Source organism: Taudactylus pleione, unplaced genomic scaffold (assembly GCF_031769625.1).
Source record: "Taudactylus pleione unplaced genomic scaffold, aTauple2 ptg000041l, whole genome shotgun sequence".
In the NCBI taxonomy this organism is placed as follows: Eukaryota; Metazoa; Chordata; class Amphibia; order Anura; family Myobatrachidae; genus Taudactylus; species Taudactylus pleione.
The window spans coordinates 38,186,123-38,205,190 of NW_028284443.1; the positions used below are offsets into that span (position 1 = coordinate 38,186,123).

Sequence of the window (19,068 nt, forward strand, 5' to 3'; positions counted from 1 at the left end):
GTGCTATTATCAATAGCATTAGGGACACCTGTACAGAGACGCCTTGATGCGCAAATTTATGCAACAAAGATTTCTGGATTTATATGATCATGTATTATTCAAATCTTATTGCTGTTCTTTTGTAGTGTGTTGGTTTTTTTTTCTCTTTTTTTTCTAGTCTAGAATAAACCCGTACCTTTTCAAGTATCTGCATGTGATCATTGTTGACCTGAGCAGCCACTATTTTATATGACTTTTATGGTAATAAATTTATTAAATGGAATCTATTTTTTTCCTACAGGTGAAAGTTCCAGATGTTGAATTTTTTGTAAATTTAGGGGACTGGCCATTGGAGAAGAGGAAGGTATTGCCTATTCACCCCATCTTTTCCTGGTGTGGATCAACAGAAACCATGGATATTGTAATGCCCACTTACGACCTGACAGATTCTGTATTGGAAACCATGGGGCGGTAATCTATTTTTTGTGTAATTAGGCAGTTTTATTTTACTAGATGATGTGGCTGTAAATAGTAGCATGTATAAGTGATAAGTATTGTATTTTTCATCATAGATATAAGAAACACATTTTGCACCATTTTACATTTTAACCTTTTTAAGACTTGACTAAGAAATAATGAATGTGTTTTTTCCCTTTAAAGACTGTCTTTGTCTAATGGCTTCCATCTTGCTAAGTGAGTGTTGTAGGTATAGCAGACACTCACTTGGGCAAAAGAGTGAGAAAACATTTGGGAAAACAAATGAGCAATTTACATACAGTCAGGTGCATAAATATTGGGACATTGACAGAATTTTCATATTTTGGCCTCTATTCACCACCACAATGGCTTTGAAATGAAACAAACAAGATGTGCTTTAACTGCAGACTTTCAGATTTAATTTGAGGGTAATTACATCCAAATCAGGTGAACGGTGTAGGAATTACAACGGTTTCTATATGTGCCTCCCACTTTTTAAGGGGCCAAAAGTAATGGGACAAACTAAACAATCCTAAATCTAACTTTCACTTTTTAATACTTTGTTGCAAATCCTTTGCAGGCAATTACAGCCTGAAGTCTGGAATGCATAGACCTCACCAGACGCTGGGTTTCATCCCTGGTGATGCTCTGCCAGGCCTCTACTGCAAATGTCTTCAGTTCCTGCTTGTTCTTGGCGCATTTTCCCTTCGGTTTTGTCTTCATCAAGTGAAATGCATGCTCAATCGGATTCAGGTCAGGGGATTGACTTGGCCATTGCATAACATTCCACTTTTTAGCCTTAAAAAACTCTTTGGTTGCTTTTGCAGTATGCTTCGAGTCATTGTCCATCTGCACTGTGAAGCGCCGTCCAATGAGTTCTGAAGCATTTGACTGATTATGAGTATATAATATTGCCCGAAACACTTCAGAATTCATTCTGCTGCTTTTGTCAGCAGTCACGTCATCAATAAATACAAGGGAACCAGTTCCATTGGCAGCCATACATGCCCACGCCATGACACTACCACCACCATGCTTCACTGATGAGGTGGTATGTTTTGGATCATGAGCAGTTCCTTTCCATCTCCATACTCTTCTCTTCCCATCACTATGGTACAAGTTGATCTTTGTATCCTCTGTCCATAGGATGTTGTTCCAGAACTGTAATGGCTTTTTTAGATGTTGTTTGGCAAACTCTAATCTGGTCTTCCTGTTTTTGAGGCTCACCAATGGTTTACATCTTGTGGTGAACCCTCTATATTCACTCTTGTGAAGTCTTCTCTTGATAGTTGACTTTGACACATAAACACCTACCTACTGGAGAGTGTTCTTGATTTGGCCAACTGTTGTGAAGGGGTTTTTCTTCACCAGGGAAATAATGCTTCTGTCATCCACCACAGTTGTTTTCCGTGGTCTTCCGGGTCTTTTGGTGTTGCTGAGCTCTCCGGTGCGTTCTTTCTTTTTAAGAATGTTCTAAACAGTTGATTTGGCCACACCTAATGTTTTTGCTATCTCTCTGATGGGTTTGTTTTGATTTTTCAGCCTAATGATGGCTTGCTTCACTGATAGTGACAGCTCTTTCGATCTCATATTGAGAGTCGACAGCAACTGATTCCAAATGTCACACCTAGAATCAACTCCAGTCCTTTTACCTGCTTAATTGATAATGAAATAACGAGGGAATAGCCCACACCTGTCCATGAAATAGCTTTTGAGTTGATAGTCCCATTACTTTTGGCCCCTTAAAAAGTGGGAGGCACATATAGAAACCGTTGTAATTCCTACACCGTTCACCTGATTTGGATTTAATTACCCTCAAATTTAATCTGAAAGTCTGCAGTTAAAGCACATCTTGTTTGTTTCATTTCAAAGCCATTGTGGTGGTGAATAGAGGCCAAAATATGAAAATTCTGTCAATGTCCCAATATTTATGCACCTGACTGTATAATTGTAGGGAGAGGACTTAAGGCCCCATATGCCTACCGACCAGTCGCGTGATCTGGCGATCGGATCGGAAATGCCGACCGGCGGCCATCGATGTTCCGCGATCCATCTGAGGATCGGAGAAATTCTCCATATTCACTTTCACTGATTGGCATTTCACAATCATCTATTGATCGTGAACGGAAAATCGTTGAAATCCAACATGTTGGATTTCACTGATCCTGAGATGCTGGGTTGCAGGAATGCGACGATCCATCGCTAGTGTATGGGCCCCTTTACACTCAAAAACCTCTCCCAACACTTGATATGGTGCTTCAATAGTTTGTTTTTTTGTCGTGAAGGGATTGTTCAGATATCAAACATATAAACCTACAGTTTTATTCTGTTACAATAAACAGAATATATATATATTTTTTTAATTCTTTTTCTGGCCAACTTAAAAGGAATACACTTATACCATTATTAAAGTATATAAATATTTATAGATTTTTTTCTTTTTTAATATCCCTGTTAGTTACTACTTCACATATTATGTACATCTTTTTTATTTCACCTCTTAGTTTCTTGTCTGTTAAATATTTTACTGGGTGCCTTTGGCCTCCTGAATCAGAAGTCCAAGGGCTCAATCCAATTATCTCCCTCCCGCATGCAAGAAGGTGACAAGTTGCTGTTGCAACGGCGTGTAAGCGCTGGTAATGGAATCGGAATTGGCCCCCTCACGGTCCTTTCTCGCCACTATGGGGCTTCGAACAAAAATCCACAAATCCGGTGGTACCTTAAGTGCAGTATATAGCCACACTTACCCACACCCACGGTAAATTGCAGGTAATTGAATTGAGTCCTAATTATTGTTTTAAAGCTACATATTTGCAGTACAAGGTCACCTGTTGTTGTTGTTGTTGTTGTTGATAATAATAATAATATCATTATCCTTTATTTATATGGCGCCACCAGGGCCGGATTAAGGCTTGTAAGGGCCCCAAGGCAACTAAATTGAGGGGGCCCCCTTCAAGCCACAAGCAGCCTACATAGCCACCCCCTTCTTCCCCCTTGCCACACGGAGCCTACTGGATGGTGGGATGAAAAAAAAAAATAGCGCTTCTTTAAAAATACTGTACATTATCCATGCAATAATAAATAACATCCACACTTGTCAGCGCTGTTTCTCTGTTCAAACAGTGCTGTCGAATGAAGGTTTTTTTTCTGTAAAGGGCGCATGTGCAGCGAGACCGGGGACACCGCCAGTCTTTATTATGCTTTTTTTTTTTCTTTCGTGGTGGGACAGGTTGTGTGCTTCACAGTCGTGTATGGGTGCATTCTATGATCCCTGCTTGGCAGCGGCAGCAACCTCTCTTCCCAGCCCAGCACACAGTGTTGTTTGCTGGGCCGAGGAGGGAGGCTGCTAACGCAGCATCTGTCTCACAGGGATGGTGCCAGCCGCTCCACGAGCTGGACTGCTGCGGGAGGGTAGAAGGGGAGGGGGGGGGCACCGGCTGCTGCTGGAGGGCACTGGCTGTTGTACACTGGGAGGAGGGAGGGGGGCTGTCAGGTGCTGTCCATGGAGGGGGGGGGGTGGGTTTGCGTTGGGTGCTGTACACCGGAGAGAATTGATGGGGTAGACCACAACGCTTGCAAGCGCTGTTTAACAGAAGCCAGTGCCTGGAGAGTTCATTTTTGGAAAATGAGCGGTAAGTTTTCGTTAGCGTTCGTTCATAAATAATTGTTGCCATCTGGATTTCATTGGGAAACGTTAAAAAAAAAAATAGCGCTTCTGTATTCAAACCATATACATGCTATAATTAATATCAGGAACACTTGTTTAACTTCAAAAATGAGTTGAAACACCTGAAACTAGTTAGTAAATGGAGCCCATGAACTGTGAGTAGATCGGCTCTTGCTACAGTATTGTGTAGTTAAGCAATCAAAGATTTATTTTGTTATTGTTCTAAAATTATCTATCTATATTGAAGAGTACTGGGACCTTGTGTACCATGAGCTGCTATGGAATAAGGCTCTCCGCAACGCGATGTAGTTATGAGACCGCCGGTCTCAATCCCGACAGCGTAATCCCGGAAAGGGATTTAATATCGGCGTCAAAATACCGACACCTATGTTAATCCCAACGCTGATACGCAGAGGCCGCTGGACCGATCGTCCCCTCTGCCGGGTAAGTATACACTTAGCCCGGCGATGGGGGGGTTAGGTGTAGGGACCCCGGGGGAACTTAGGGTTAGGCACTAAGGGGGAGGTTAGGGTTAAGCACCTCTAGGGGATGGTCAGGGTTGGGGAGGGGGGAAGGGTTAGGGTACTTACCTTGAGGTGTTGGATTTCGATCCGCCAGGCTGCTGCTGTCGGTGTTTGATCCGGCGGCTTACCCTATTACATACCGATTCCCTCTGCAACTACTGACTTCCAGTAATGTGAGGGCTTCCAATGGATGGACGTGGTAGGTCATGAGGAGGCAGTTTGTACAAAGCTGAACAATTCATTAAAACTGAAACTAAATCTGATCTCAAAATTAGCAAAGTTATATGGATAGGGATGTTAGTTGTGCCATCTTACCTCTGCTCACACTGCTGTGTGTTGGCACGGAGTATCTATCCCACACCCATTGCCACTGAATATACAGCCCTTTATCACATCTCAATAAAAGTAGATAATAAAAGGAAAGTATTTTCATCATTATATGTTGTACTCTGCTCCTCGTATACTATATAAGTAACAGTGAAGTCCACTTTGAGAGAGCTAATCATTATAACTCCCAGGCAGGTGAAAATCAGATTACAAAACTGATTTGTCAGTAAATAACAATCATTAGGCTATGTATACAGGGAAGCCTTATTTCTTTCTATTCTGACAAACAGACGAGGCATAATATCCAGCTTATTTAATACTTCTGACCAGTATAATGTAGATATATGGGACATTTAGAGTTTATAAGAAAGCCATGCCTTTGTTTATAGTGGGAGAAATATATGCTTGGTAAAGTAGTAACTGTTGAGTAAAGGTATTTTGAGTAATGGTTAATATTCCGCCTCCTCAATCTCCCAGATCTTCCAACAGTTTTATGAGTGTCAGCCTTGGATATAATACTGTAGACAAGTGATGTGCATCTGCAAGTGTCTGAAACAAAATTATGATGTAATTGATAACAGTATTAGTTTTCACATGTCTTTGAATGGAATCGGTATGATATCCCGGCTGCCGCATGGCCGGGAGTTGGAATCCCAACAGCGGCAGCCTGACAAACCAGCAGAGCCCGGCAGCGGAAGCCCGACAGCGCTGGAAATCCCGATCGTCCTAAGGTAAGTATCTACTAACCCCCCTAACCCTCCTTAGGGGTGCCTAACCCTAACCTCCCCCTTCCCCGCTGCCTAAACCTAAGTCCCCGGGGGGGTGCCTAACCCTAAGTCCCCCCGGGGTGCCTAACCCTAACCCTCCCTCCCCCTAGCCTAACCCTAACCCTCCCGCGGGGGTGCCTAACCCTAAGTCCCCCCCGGGTGCCCTAAACCTAACCCTCCCCCCCCCCTGCGGCTGTCCGCTCGCGGCGCCCGGCATCCCTTCGATTGGGATGCCAGGCGCCTGCCTCCCGGCGTTGGGGAAATGACAGGCGTCTATGCCCGGCATTTCACCCTCACCTGGATATGACAGTCGGGAAGCCGGCTGCCGGTACTAAGGCAGCCGGTTTCCTGATTGTATACCTTTTGAATTGTGTCACAACCCATTTAGCTTTAAAAGAGCACCCATCCATCCCGTATACCACAGGAAGAGACCAAGGGGTAAATTTACTAAAGTGAGAGATTTTAGAGGTGGAGATGTTGCCCATAGCAACCAATCAGATTCTAGCTATTATCTTCTAGAAGGTGCTAGTCAAATGTTAAGTATAATCTGATTGGTTGCTGTGGGCAACATCTCCACTTCTAAAATCTCTCAATTTAGTTATTGTACCCCCTAATGTACAATGAATTTGCTTTATTGGAAATTTTATTGTTCTATATCAATCACATACATGACTGCATTGTACAATTTCATAGTGCTATAGAGAAAATATCTGGATGATGCCTGTATCTCCAGGAACACCTACTGCATCTTTCCTATTTACCTACGCCCATTATTCCAGATGTTCGAGTTGTGTTGCAAACTAGTAATTGTGCATTGTAATAGCTCCAACAAATTCTTTTTGAACATTGCATTGTGGTTAATGCACATTTTTGGGCAACTACAGTATATACCCTTATATATTATACATACTTCAATTGTGTTTAACGACAAAGGGGCATATTTATAAATGATCAGGTTTTAGACCCGACAATTATTGCAGAAATAAGAATTTAAAGATCGACCGAATGTATTAGCAAACACATTCAGGGACAGGGACAGGGGCTCTGAAAGGATCCCATTCCTGCTATGTGTAAAAGTAAAGTGAATGCTGATGTGATCACTTTACATTCATGTTTTAAAGATGGCGTTAGCTACCCAGGCCAAGCTCCAGAATACTTTGTTGCTATTGCGATCAAAAAGGAAAGATCGCAACAGATATCTCCACTATATGCTGCAGTCCCCACCCTAGATACATTCAGGGGATACTGTACACTTGTGGGTAAGTTTGCCTCACTTTTTCCTACAGTGGTTTACTCTCGCTTGTCTTTCTTTGCAGTGTATGCATTTTCTGGGCAGTCATGTCAAACTTTTTGACCTTTTACATGTTGTGTTTTCTTGTATGTACAGGTGAATGTTATATATGTAAATCTTTACTGCATACCAAACTGCCGGGGCGTGAGCTTGGTCATTGTTAAGTTAAAAGTATTCAGTTATCATGACTTAAATGATTTCAGAAATTTCTATAATGTTTAACTACTATGGTCTATTCCGCAACTTATATTTATTGGGGAGCCAAAAGTTCAAGTTCAACTGTGATTTGATATACCGTAAGGTAGATATGTGATATCTCTTGTATAAGGAATCACAGTAGCAGAGGCTAGAGCTACATCAATACAGGGTAATGCCTTGTGAGGTGCAGAGTAGCATGAGTATGTACTATCCAATTTGTGAATCTCATATAAAGGATTTAAGGAGTTTTTATTTATGATCAGTTCTTCACACATTGCTAGTATATTTAATTATCCTTCCTGGAACTTGAATCACCAGACTAATCTATGCCAGTTACTACATACCAGAGAGACACTGAGCATAAGGGTTTTCTAGCATATATAGGGACCTAAAGATTAATTTTATCAAAATATAGACATGCTTCCACAATCTGGGCATGGAACAATGGGGTCGGTGGGCGGAAATAAACATAGCATAACAAGATTGGGATATTATGGATATTAATGTGAATCCATAACACTTTAAACAGCAAAGTTTTCTTTATCCACTACAAAAATATATATATGGGCAGCACAGACGGTGTAATGGTTAGCATTACTGCCTCACAGCGCTGAGGTCATGGGTTCGATACCCACCACGGCCCTACCTGTGCAGAGTTTGTATATTCTCACTGTGATTGCGTAGGTTTCCTCCGGGTACTCCGGTTTCCTCCCACATTCCAAAAATATACTGGTAGGTTAATTAGTTCCCAACAAAATTAACCATTGTGTGTGTGTGTGAGTATGTAGTAGGGAATATAGATTGTAAGCTCCACGGGGACAGGGACTGATGTGAATGGGAAAATATCCGTAAAGTGTTGCGGAATGTGTGCGCGCTATATAAATAACTGGTAATGTGTATATATATTTATATGATACCAAATCAGCCGGCACTCATTACTTGACATATATCTGGTCCCGTTGCCTGTACAAGCATAATTCCATAGTCTAAAGGCATAAAACGGCACTCCATGGACACCATATACTGATGCAAAAAAGATGTGTATTATAACATTATCAACATTTCAGGGCTCCTGCCCTTTCTTCAGGACACACATGTATATAACATACGTAAACATGTATACACTTATCCCACATAAATACCCTCCATACCAAGTGTAGTCAGCCACTACCTTCCGCCCACATGCACCAGACGCCGCAAGATGACGTGCTGCCGGGAGCCAAAAGCTGGCGTTGCCATGGCAACCCATCAGCTTGCGGTCAACACAGGAAGCGACCACCGTGGCTGAGTCAGGAACATACAGAGCTGGATAGGGGGCAAACAATCAACACATTAAAAAATAAACAAATATAGATGTAAATCTTAAATTAATCTAGAAGCAGATAATCAGCACTACATGTAAAAAAAGAGACATATTGCATATCTAAATAACATTAAAGGATGACATACCTAACAGTACTACAACAGACTGTTCCAATTGATTTTATCATTAAGACCTTTAGGGGCCATGGTCTCAAGTTATATATCCACCGCGCTTCTTTAATAAGTAAAGCTTTAGCTCTATCCTCTCCATGGGGAGATTCTGGCACGTGGTCTATAATAGTATATTTCAACCCTGATAGAGTATGACATTTCTCTCTAAATGGCGTGCCACCGGCTGGTCAATATCTCGACCTGAAAGAGCAAGATTGATCGCTGACCTATGTAGAGCCATTCTATCCCGAAATTTCCGGGTAGTTTGACCTATATAAAATAGGCCACAAGGGCACCATATCACATATACTACAAAAGTCATCAGACAAGTAAGGACATGGCGAATGTCAAAAATCTATTGTGAGTGGGGATGTATAAAGGTCTTACCAGGGACTAAATATTTACAAGTTGTACAATTGAAACAACTATAACAACCTGAAGGTTTTACATATACATTAGGAGGTCTAGACACACCTCTGCCTGTTATATCGGTGATCATTAATCGATCCTTAATATTGCAGCCTCTCTTGAATGCAGCAATAGGTTTCAAATTTTTGAATACAGGCAGATCAGGGTCAAAGGTTATGATAGGCCATAATGACTTAGTGGCATGTCTGATCACCGGACTCCCCACAGTTTAGGCACTCGGCCAGGGTAAGATGTTGTTCTGATTTATCTGTCTGGGTTGTAATAATTGGGCTCTGGACATCGACAGAGCCTGTTGCTTCTGGTCCAACAATGTCCTTAAGTCATAGCCCCTTCGTCTAAATTTCTCAATCGACTCATTGTTCATGATATGAGCCACTCATCATTTGAGAGAGGGGCAGGCCTTCTTCAGTGCTGGGGAATGATGACTATTAGATAACAAAAACATATTCGCAGCCTGGGGTCATTTGAGAGAGGGGCAGGGGGAGAGGACAATCGCGCGCATTGGTCGCGTTTGTTCTCCCTTCGGCCAGGCTGCGGGAGATAAAGCTTCCCGCAGCCTGGCCAGTTCCTGGCAGCTTGTGGGGCCAGGAAATCTGCTTACACCCAGGGTGCGGCGTTTGGGAGGTGGAGGGGGGGGCGTTCCCTGGCTGCTTTCCCGGGAAATGGGGACGTGACGCCCCCATTTTCTGGGAGGGATGAGGCCAGGGAACGCCCCTGCTCCGCCTCGGAGACACTGCGAGTGAACTCGCAGACAGAGGGCTGCATATGCGCAGTACACCTCCTGCGCATGCGCAGTCCTCCCACCATCGGAGATGTGCGCTAACCATGGGGTTAGCGTACATCTCTGAATAAGGCCCCTTAGTATCTTAGGGACTGATTCAGAGATGAATGCAATGCCGATGTTTACGTAGTTTTGCAGTTATCTGATCTGTGCATGTGTCTGAGCTGCACTGCGCATGCGTCCACTTTCATTGCTGATATCTCTTGCAGTGAGCATTTATTCGCAAAGTGATTGACAGGCAGGGACAGTTTGTGGGTGGCAAAGAGGGGCTGGCGACTCAAATGCTGGCATGTTGTGACAATTTTCAGAGTATGACTCTGCGTTTGACTACGATCCCTTACACAGTAAAAATGGCGACCATAGGCCGATTATCGACTGATCTGCAACATATGTTGCATCTTTGTACGCAGTCACTTGAATTTGCAAAGTTGCCGGTGCAGGAGAAAACGCTGAATTTCTAGAGGAGGGGTTTGCAAATGCTTAATTTTAGAACCGGTCCATGTAGAGGGCATAATTAGCACTTAAACAGCTATATGTGTCCTACAAAGTGTCATAATTCATATACAGGGCCAGCAAACATTAGATGCAGCAGTAGGGCCCTCCTGCCTGAGCTGAATGTCTTTATTTAAACTGTGGGCACCATTGCCAGAGCATTGGAGCAAGTCCAGGAGTTTGGGGGAATGGCAGAAGAACCTAGCACTGCCCTGGACATATATGTATATGTGGATAGTGTAAATTATACAGTTTATTATAATTATCCCTATAGATGGTCTCTAGTAGTGCACCTCTAACAGTGTATGTTTTCCAGATCTAGTTGGTGCAGAGGTGTAATAATTACTAGTTGTGGTAATTATTTCACTTGTGATACTGAGATCTTTATGAAAATACAGCTCTAGTAAAATTTCATTATATACTGTTCTTGTGACCATGGTGTGGGCTAGGTAGGAGGGTTCCAGGCAACCGGAAACCCTCCTGTGTTTGCCTGTGTGGTGGGCGTCTCAATACAAATTCCGGTGGCTGTGGCATATTTTCACAGGTAGCAATTTCTTAGCAGAGCTCTTTAATTTCACATCCACTCTACTATTCTGCCCACCCTAATACAAAAGCGTTTCCAAACAGAGGTTTTTAATCAGTTTCTTTTCTTTCTTGTATTTTTCAGTGACTAACATTTGTATAATGCTTTATATGTTTAAATAAACTATTGAATAAGACACAAACAAACAAAAAACATTGTTCAAAGTTTTTCTAGGATAATAAAATACAGATAAATTATTGATTGCTCTTAAAGTTGAGCAAACACTTGTTTTAAAACAGAATAATCAAATTTAACAAAACAGTGGAGTTTTTGTTCCCATGACTGGAAACAAAGTTGATTAGCAAACAATGGGATTATTTAGGAGTTTGGGTGAGGTGAATCCAATCAGATTCTAGCTATTATCTGCTAGAAGGTGCTAATGAAATGTTAAATAGAATCTGGTTGCTATGGGCAACATCTCCACTTCTAAAAACTGTCACTTTATTAAATATACCACCTAGTGTCCAGGTTTAAGGTTCCGGGACTAGGATAACTGTTTAGATAGAATACTGTCTGGGAGAAGCAAAACTGCCGGGATACATCTGTAAAATGTTATATCACTTATTTGCGAAGATTTTGTGCCTATAAAAAATAAATTTGAATTGCATGGTAATGGTAATGGGAAAGGGTGCGTGGTTGCAGGTTGAGCCATCTTAGAACACTGACATTGCAGGCATAGAGGAACACCTCATGCAGCAGAAGGGTAGTATGTTAGGAGTTCTATTCTTCCTGAAAGCCCGGGCAGCTTCTTTTGAGGTTGACACTGCAACGTGTTTTACACGTGCTATATGTTTACAATTTTAGGTATTTAAAATTGTTTTGTAATCTCTTAAAATTATAAAGTGAGCATGAGAGAATCTATCAAATATGGAAACATGTTATAAAGCATGTATTGGGTCTTCAACCTTGGCCCTCCAGCTGCTATAGAACTATAGATTCCAGGATACCCTGCCACAGTTTTGGCATGCTGTTATATCAAAACGCTGGCAAGGCATGCTGGTATGTTTAGTTCCACAGCAGCTGGAGGGCCAAGGTTGAAGAGCCACTTTATATACATTTTGTTGTTTATTATGATTTTGTTTCAGTGCTTCAAATTGCAGATACTTACATTAAACACCATATTGTTTTACATAAGATGGATAGCTTAATTAATTCCTAATTTCCTTTCCATAGGGTGAGTCTAGACATGATGTCTGTCCAGTCACACACTGGTCCTAAGTGGGAAGAGAAAAATAACACAGCCTTTTGGAGAGGACGAGACAGCTGTAAAGAGAGGCTGGAGCTCGTGAAACTTAGTAGAAAACATCCAGACATTATAGATGCTGCTTTTACACATTTCTTTTTTTTCGAACACAAAGAAAGCCTGTATGGTCCAATTGTGCAACCCATACCATTCTTTGACTTCTTTAAGGTAGGTGATTTGCACATCTCGCACAGTAGATACGATAACTATGCTTCATCATAATTGTACACCTCTCAAAGGGTTCAGTATATTATTTAGAAGGTGACCATTTCGACATGAGAATGCTTACAATAAAAGTTATGTTTTAACTTTTGAATCCCAAGAGGACTTTATTGTAACTTTTTGAACATTGAACTTTTCTGAACATTGGTATTGTGATCAGTCCTTGAGTTCCTGACATACATTTCTTGTAGTAACTTTATGTTAAATTGTATTCCTTGGTGCACCTCCCCTTATATATGTAATAACTATTACTGTGATGTTATATGGGGATAGGATGACCTAAAACAAATTCAGGGTGTGTGCTGATGTGTTTTGTTTTTGTGTGTGACATGAGAATGTCAACACTGATGAAATAACGGTCATAATGTCGACAATCCATTTCTGAGATATCCCTAAGCTTAACTCTAATGCAGATGTTGACATTTTCACTATGTCGACATGTAAATTTTAACCATGTTGATATCATAACTGTCTACTTTCTAATGCACATTATTATTATTAGCCTTTATTTTTATGGTACCACAAGGCATCCGCAGCACCTTACAAATGTGCAAAACAATGACGTGCAGTACAAAACAATACAGGACAAGGACATGGTTTATAAACATTGCTGCATCCATATGAAGGATGTAGACAGCGCCACAGTACACCAGTCTTAATCACACAATTTCAGCAGAACTGTCATATTTGACACTCCCAATGGATATATTGGGCGTCAGCTCAACCCTAAGTAAAATAGGCGATGGTAAGTGGCCTATGTAAACAAATTGCAAGACAAAAAAATAGGGTGACAGCGACCTCTGGTGTAAAAAGCCCGTTAAATTATGACTCGGACATAATTTTATGGGCTTGAGATACCGGGGGGGGGGGCGGACAGACAGGGGTGACACAGATGGGGTAGACAGTGAGGAAGGGGCAAGGAGTAGTGGGTTAGGTTAAGAGCTGGATGGCTCTGATGGAGTAATGAGTTTTGAGAGCCCATTTCAAGTTTAGTAGAATGATGGAGAGTTTTCTAGGGAGAGGGAGAGAATTCCATAGGTAGGAAGCGGCACTGGCAAAATCTTGGAGGCAGGAGTGGGTATAATTATAATTTTGTGTCAAATACAAATATACAGTAGATCCTATGTCATTGTTTTACAGTGTTTTCTGGGAAATTATCCACACGTAATGCATAATTGGCTTACAGAGAGGTTTGGTAGTTGATATAATTCTAAGTCTGATATATTTGTTTTCTATATATAAATCGCAGTCCCAATTTGCACAGATAAGCTTGTTTATTTCTACTTCAGGGTCCATAGGGTATCCACAGGATACCTTGGGGTATAGGTGATGACGTCAGGCATCGGGCACCATAGAGTTAAGTTTCAGCCTCCCAGGATGCACTAGGGTCCCCCTCCTATACCCCGCCCCCGAGACAAGGCATCTCAGTTTAGTTTGGTGCCCGGCCGGAGTCGGATGCACCTGTTACAGGGGGCCATGAAGAGCCCTTGAAGTTTCTTCATTGCAGCTGTGGCTGCACATCTTGAAGTACAGCATGGACAGTATGTCCTGACGTCCATGCTGTCTTCCCTACACCCCCGCCGATACCAGAACGCCGGTACTGATCCGGGGATGCTGGTAGGCATCTGGGGTCACAGCTAGCGGTGACCCCAGATGTTTAGGACCATGGCCGGAATCAAGGGGGACAACAGGTAAGCAGGGGGCTCCCTGGGGACTGGCTGCAGCGTGGAGCCAGGTTCTAACCTGCGCTTCCACTACCCCCCTGGGACAGCAGGACCACGGCAGAGGGTAGCGCTGCGGCGTCCCAGGGGTTAAATGAATGCCAGGGGAGCGCGCCTTCCCTGTCTCACAACCGGCGCCTCCCCCGCTGCACACAGCCCTCTCTGCTCTAGCTGACTGGTTCTGTGTCAGCGCTCCTCCCCCAGGCCGGCCTCCTCTCTGCTCCTTGGTGGCCATCTTTGGAAGAAGCATGGTGAGCGCTGCTGGACGCTGATGAAGGGTGGCATCGGGGTCTGGGTCCCCCTGCATACCTCTCCTCCGTTGGATTAAGGTCTGTGTATGCAGCGCTGTGTCCTACCAGGCTCTGAGTCTGTGTAGTTGAGGATCAGCGCTGATAGTGCAGGAATTGATTTCTTTGCATTGTATGTGACCAATGCTAGCGTCTGCTGCCTGTACTTTCATTTTCTATCTGTCAGCATTTAACTGTCCCTGTTCTTTCTGCTAAAGCCCTTGCTGTGCGGTGCTTGCAGGGTGGTCTCACACTATACTAACGAGTATCAGTTAGAGGGGTCACATACTTACCATTATGTCTGAAAGTGATTTTCCTCTCCAGCTTTTATGTACTACATGCAGGTACCTATAGCGGAGGGGGACGGTAGTGCGGAGGGACTATGTTGACGGTGTTATTCGTTGACGCGACCGATTACGGTCACGGCTCCGGTACAGGAGCCGCCCTGGGCTTGTTTTGCCAAAGCGCTTACAACCCTCGTGGGCCAGTTAGCTCCGCAGCCTGCCTTCACTCAGATGGGTTTGTCCCAGCAGTCAGTGGTGTCGTCACCCATGCAGGGTTTCCCAAGACAATTGATGGTACCCCACAGTCTCCCTATTTCCCCTCCTCAGGTCTCATGAGCCTGCGTGGGTTAATTTGTTAACAAGCTGTTGTCAGAAGTGTTGCAAGGGGAGTCTGTGATGCGGCCTCACAAGTGGCCGGTGGCGTCTCTGTCTGCTCCTTATGAGGATGACGACGGGACGTCCGACGACGGGGAGATTCTGGATCTTTCTGACCAGGAACCTTCCCGTCCTAAAGAGTCGGACGCTAAGTCTAAGGTGTATATACCTGGCCTTATTCGTGCAGTACGTACTGCTTTAGTTATTGAGGATGAGGAGCCTCCAGTATCAAAGTCCAAATACGCCTTTTTCAAGGATGTTAAAGGAGATACCACAGTGTTTCCTCTTTCGGGGCAATTAGTTGACCATCTAGAGCAGTGGTTCTCAAACTCGGTCCTCAGGACCCCACACAGGTCACATTTTCCAGGTCACCCAGCAGGTGCACAGGTGTAGTCATTACTCACTGACACATTTTAAGTGATCCACAGGTGGAGCTAATCATTTCCCTTGTGATTCTGTGAGGAGACCTGGAACACATGCACTGTTTGGGGTCCTGGGGAATGAGTTTGAGAACCTGTGATCTAGAGGAAGCGTGGAAACAGCCAGGCAAACGATATCAGCCTCAAAGGCGTTTAGCAGTGGCGTATCCATTTGCGGACAATTATTTTGCCAAGTGGGAGTCCCCTCCACAGGTGCATTCTCATGTGACACGCCTTGTCCGTAGTGCCACATTACCCATGCCATCCATGTCCTCCCTTAAGGATGCTACGGACCGCAAGGTGGAGATCTGCCTGAAGGCAGTCTATTCCCTTGCGGGGGGGGGGGGGCAGCGCGGCCAGCTATGGCCATTTGCTGGGTTGCCAGAGCTATGGAGCGCTGGGCTGATACGTTGGAGGCGTCCTTCGATTCCGACTGTCCGGCTGAGCAGACGGAATTGATTGGCAATCTCCGGGATTCGGCCACTTATATCAACAAAGCGGCCTTGGATATTAGTACCCTGTAGCTGCTCGTCGCACATTGTGGTTGAGATCTTGGAAGGCGGACGCGGATTCCAAAAAGGGTTTGGAAGCATTGCCTTTTAACGGAGAAGTTCTCTTTGGTCCGGACCTGGACAAAATTGTAGCCACGCTGGTGGCAGCCAAATCGGCATGTCTCCCGTCTGCGGCAGTTCCTTCCGGTTCGGGTAAGTCATCCTTTCGGCCTTATAGGACCCAGGGTAGGCCTAAAGCACCGTCCTTTCCCCGACAGGCTGGCCCCAAGAAATCGGCCAAGCCCCGGAAGCAGGCCTGGAGTACCAGACGTCCGGCCCCTAAGCCGGATGACAAGCCTGCGGTCTGACGGTCCGGGCCTCCCTTTGGGGGATCCCAAATTGGGAGGCCGCCTGCTGCAGTTCGCCCGGTGTTGGTCGGTCACCACGACGGACACTTGGGTTCTCGAGGTGGTCACACACGGGTATGCCCTCTCCTTCCGGCACAGAACCCCAGCTCGATTCTTCACCACGGGTCTACCATCAGACCGGAATAAAGCCACGGAGCTGCGGAAAGTTTTGCACACTATGCTCCAGGCTGGAGTTATAGTGCCTGTTCCATTCTCCAAGAGGGGCCAGGGTTTCTATTCCAATCTCTTTTTGGTGCAGAAACCCAATGGGTCGTTTCGTCCGATTCTCAACCTCAAGGCTCTCAACAAGTCTTTGCGGGTGCCGAAGTTTCGGATGGAGGCCCTTCGGTCCATCATTCTGGCGCTGGAACCTGGGGACTACATGGTGTCATTGGACATACAGGACGCTTACCTGCATGTCCCTATTCTGTTGCGCCATCAGCAGTTCCTCAGGTTTGCAATCCGCAGCGACCACTTTCAGTTCCGGGCGTTACCTTTTGGCCTGGCGACAGCACCACGTGTTTTCACCAAGGTGATGGCGTTCATGGCGGCTTCCCTGCGGCTGCATGTTGCCGTACTTGGACGACCTTCTCTTAGTGGCAGGATCTCCGGAGCTCCTTCTGCGCCACTTGGACCTGACCATTGCGCTACTGCAACGGCACAGCTGGTTGATAAACTGGTAGAAGTCCACCCTGATCCCGTCTCAGCGGATTCTGCATCTCGGAGCCTTATTGGACTCGGGACAGCAAAGGATCTTTGTGACTGGGGAAAAGATCTCTGCCTTACAGTCGAGGGTGCGCAATTGTCTGCAGAGCCGCCGGGTGTCTTTGCACTCGGCAATGAGGTTATTGGGCTCCATGGTGTCGGTATTAGACATGGCGGAATATGCCCAGTTTCACTCCAGACCTCTGCAGCATCTGATCCTGTCCAAATGGAATGGACTGTCTCAGAGTCTGAAGTCCCAGACGTTGGTGCTCACTCCAGAGTTTCGCCTGTCTCTAGCCTGGTGGTTGCAGACGACCCATCTCAACAGGGGTCGTCCGTTCTGGGTGGCGAATTGGGTCCTGTTAACAACGGACGCCAGTCTTCGGGGCTGGGGAGCGGTCTCGGGTCCACACTTGTTCCAGGGCAGGTGGACTCCGGTAGAAGCAGAGCTTCCAATAAACATCTTGGAACTCCGAGCGGTTTTCAATGCTCTCCAGCACATCGGGTTCTCCAAGGTCACCCAGTGCAGGTCCAGTCGGACAACGCTACCACCGTGGCCTACATAAACCGGCAAGGAGGAACCCGAAGTCGGGCGGCTCTCGTAGAGGTGTCTCGGATCCTGGTATGGGCGGAGCGCAATCTTCCGCCCATATCAGCTGTCTTCATCCCGGGAGTGCTAAACTGGGAGGCGGACTTTCTCAATCGCCAGGTCCCTGCACCCGGACGTTTTTCAACTGCTGGTGGACAGGTGGGGTCTTCCAGAGATCGACCTCATGGCGTCCCGACACAACAACAAGTTGCCGGTGTACGGGTCTCGCACAAGAGACAAAGAGGCGTCTCTGGTGGATGCTCTGTCCGTCCGGTGGACATTCCGGTTTGCTTACCTCTTTCCTCCGGTTTCCCTTCTTCCACGGGTAATCCGGAAATTCAAACAGGAAGGAGGGACGCTCCTGTTGATAGCTCAGACGGCACTGGTTCTCAGACCTTCAGGGTCTGTCCGTGGACAGTCCTCTGCGCTTACCGCTCTGACCGGACCTTCTGTCACAGGGTCCTTGTCTTCACCCGGACCTGACTCTGCTGTCTTTGACGGCGTGGCTGTTGAGACGGCCATGTTAAGGTCCAGGGGGTTTTCCAGCTCTTGGTGCGAACCATGCTAAGAGCTCGGAAACCGTCTTCCGTGAGAATATACCATCGCGTGTGGCATACGTTCTTCCAGTGGTGTCAACCGAGAGGTTATGCACCGCGGGAGTTTCGTCTGTCTCGTGTACTCGCCTTCCTACAAGCGGGACTAGACCAAGGGCTTCGCCTTGCTTCTTTGAAGGTGCAGGTTTCTGCCCTCTCTGTCTGGTTTCACCGTAGGATTGCTACAATCCCTGATGTACGCACCTTTATGCAGGGCGTTCTGCGAATTCAGCCGCCTTTTGTACCACCCTTTGCGCCTTGGGACATGGCTGTGGTCCTGAGAGCTCTCCAAGGACCGCCGTTTGAACCACTGGGCTCAGTGGATCTTAAATGGCTTACAGCTAAGACTGTTTTCCTTCTGGCCATAGCTTCGGCCAGACGTGTTTCTGATTTAGGGGCTCTCTCTTGTAGACCCCCTTTCTTGATTTTTCATGGGAACGGGGCAGTGCTACGCACTCGTCCTGATTTTCTTCCCAAAGTTGTTTCCCAGTTTCATGTTAACGAGGAAATAGTTGTTCCAGCTTTTAACTCACCCGGCCTTTCAGTGGGTGAGGCCACTTTGGATGTTGTGCGGACTTAAGGACTTATATTGACCGCACTTCTTCGTTTAGGAATTTGGACGCCTTGTTTGTAGCCTATGGCTTCCGTAAAAAGGGTTGGCGTGCTTCAAAGCAAACTTTGGCAGCCTGGATCCGTATGTCTATTTCTGAAGCTTATCTTCATGAAGGTCTGCCGGTTCCTCCT

At 45.3% G+C, this 19,068-nt stretch overlaps 1 protein-coding gene across 1 annotated transcript in view; it reads left to right on the top strand.

The window, feature by feature from the left end:
- Nucleotides 1–19,068, top strand: part of POGLUT2 (protein O-glucosyltransferase 2) — a 77,843-nt gene that overhangs the window by 34,259 nt on the left and 24,516 nt on the right. The window contains exons 5-6 of the mRNA XM_088456649.1: nucleotides 281–450; nucleotides 12,162–12,399. Coding sequence (XP_088312775.1) covers nucleotides 281–450; nucleotides 12,162–12,399 — 408 coding nt within the window. The remainder of the gene's footprint in view (nucleotides 1–280; nucleotides 451–12,161; nucleotides 12,400–19,068) is intronic.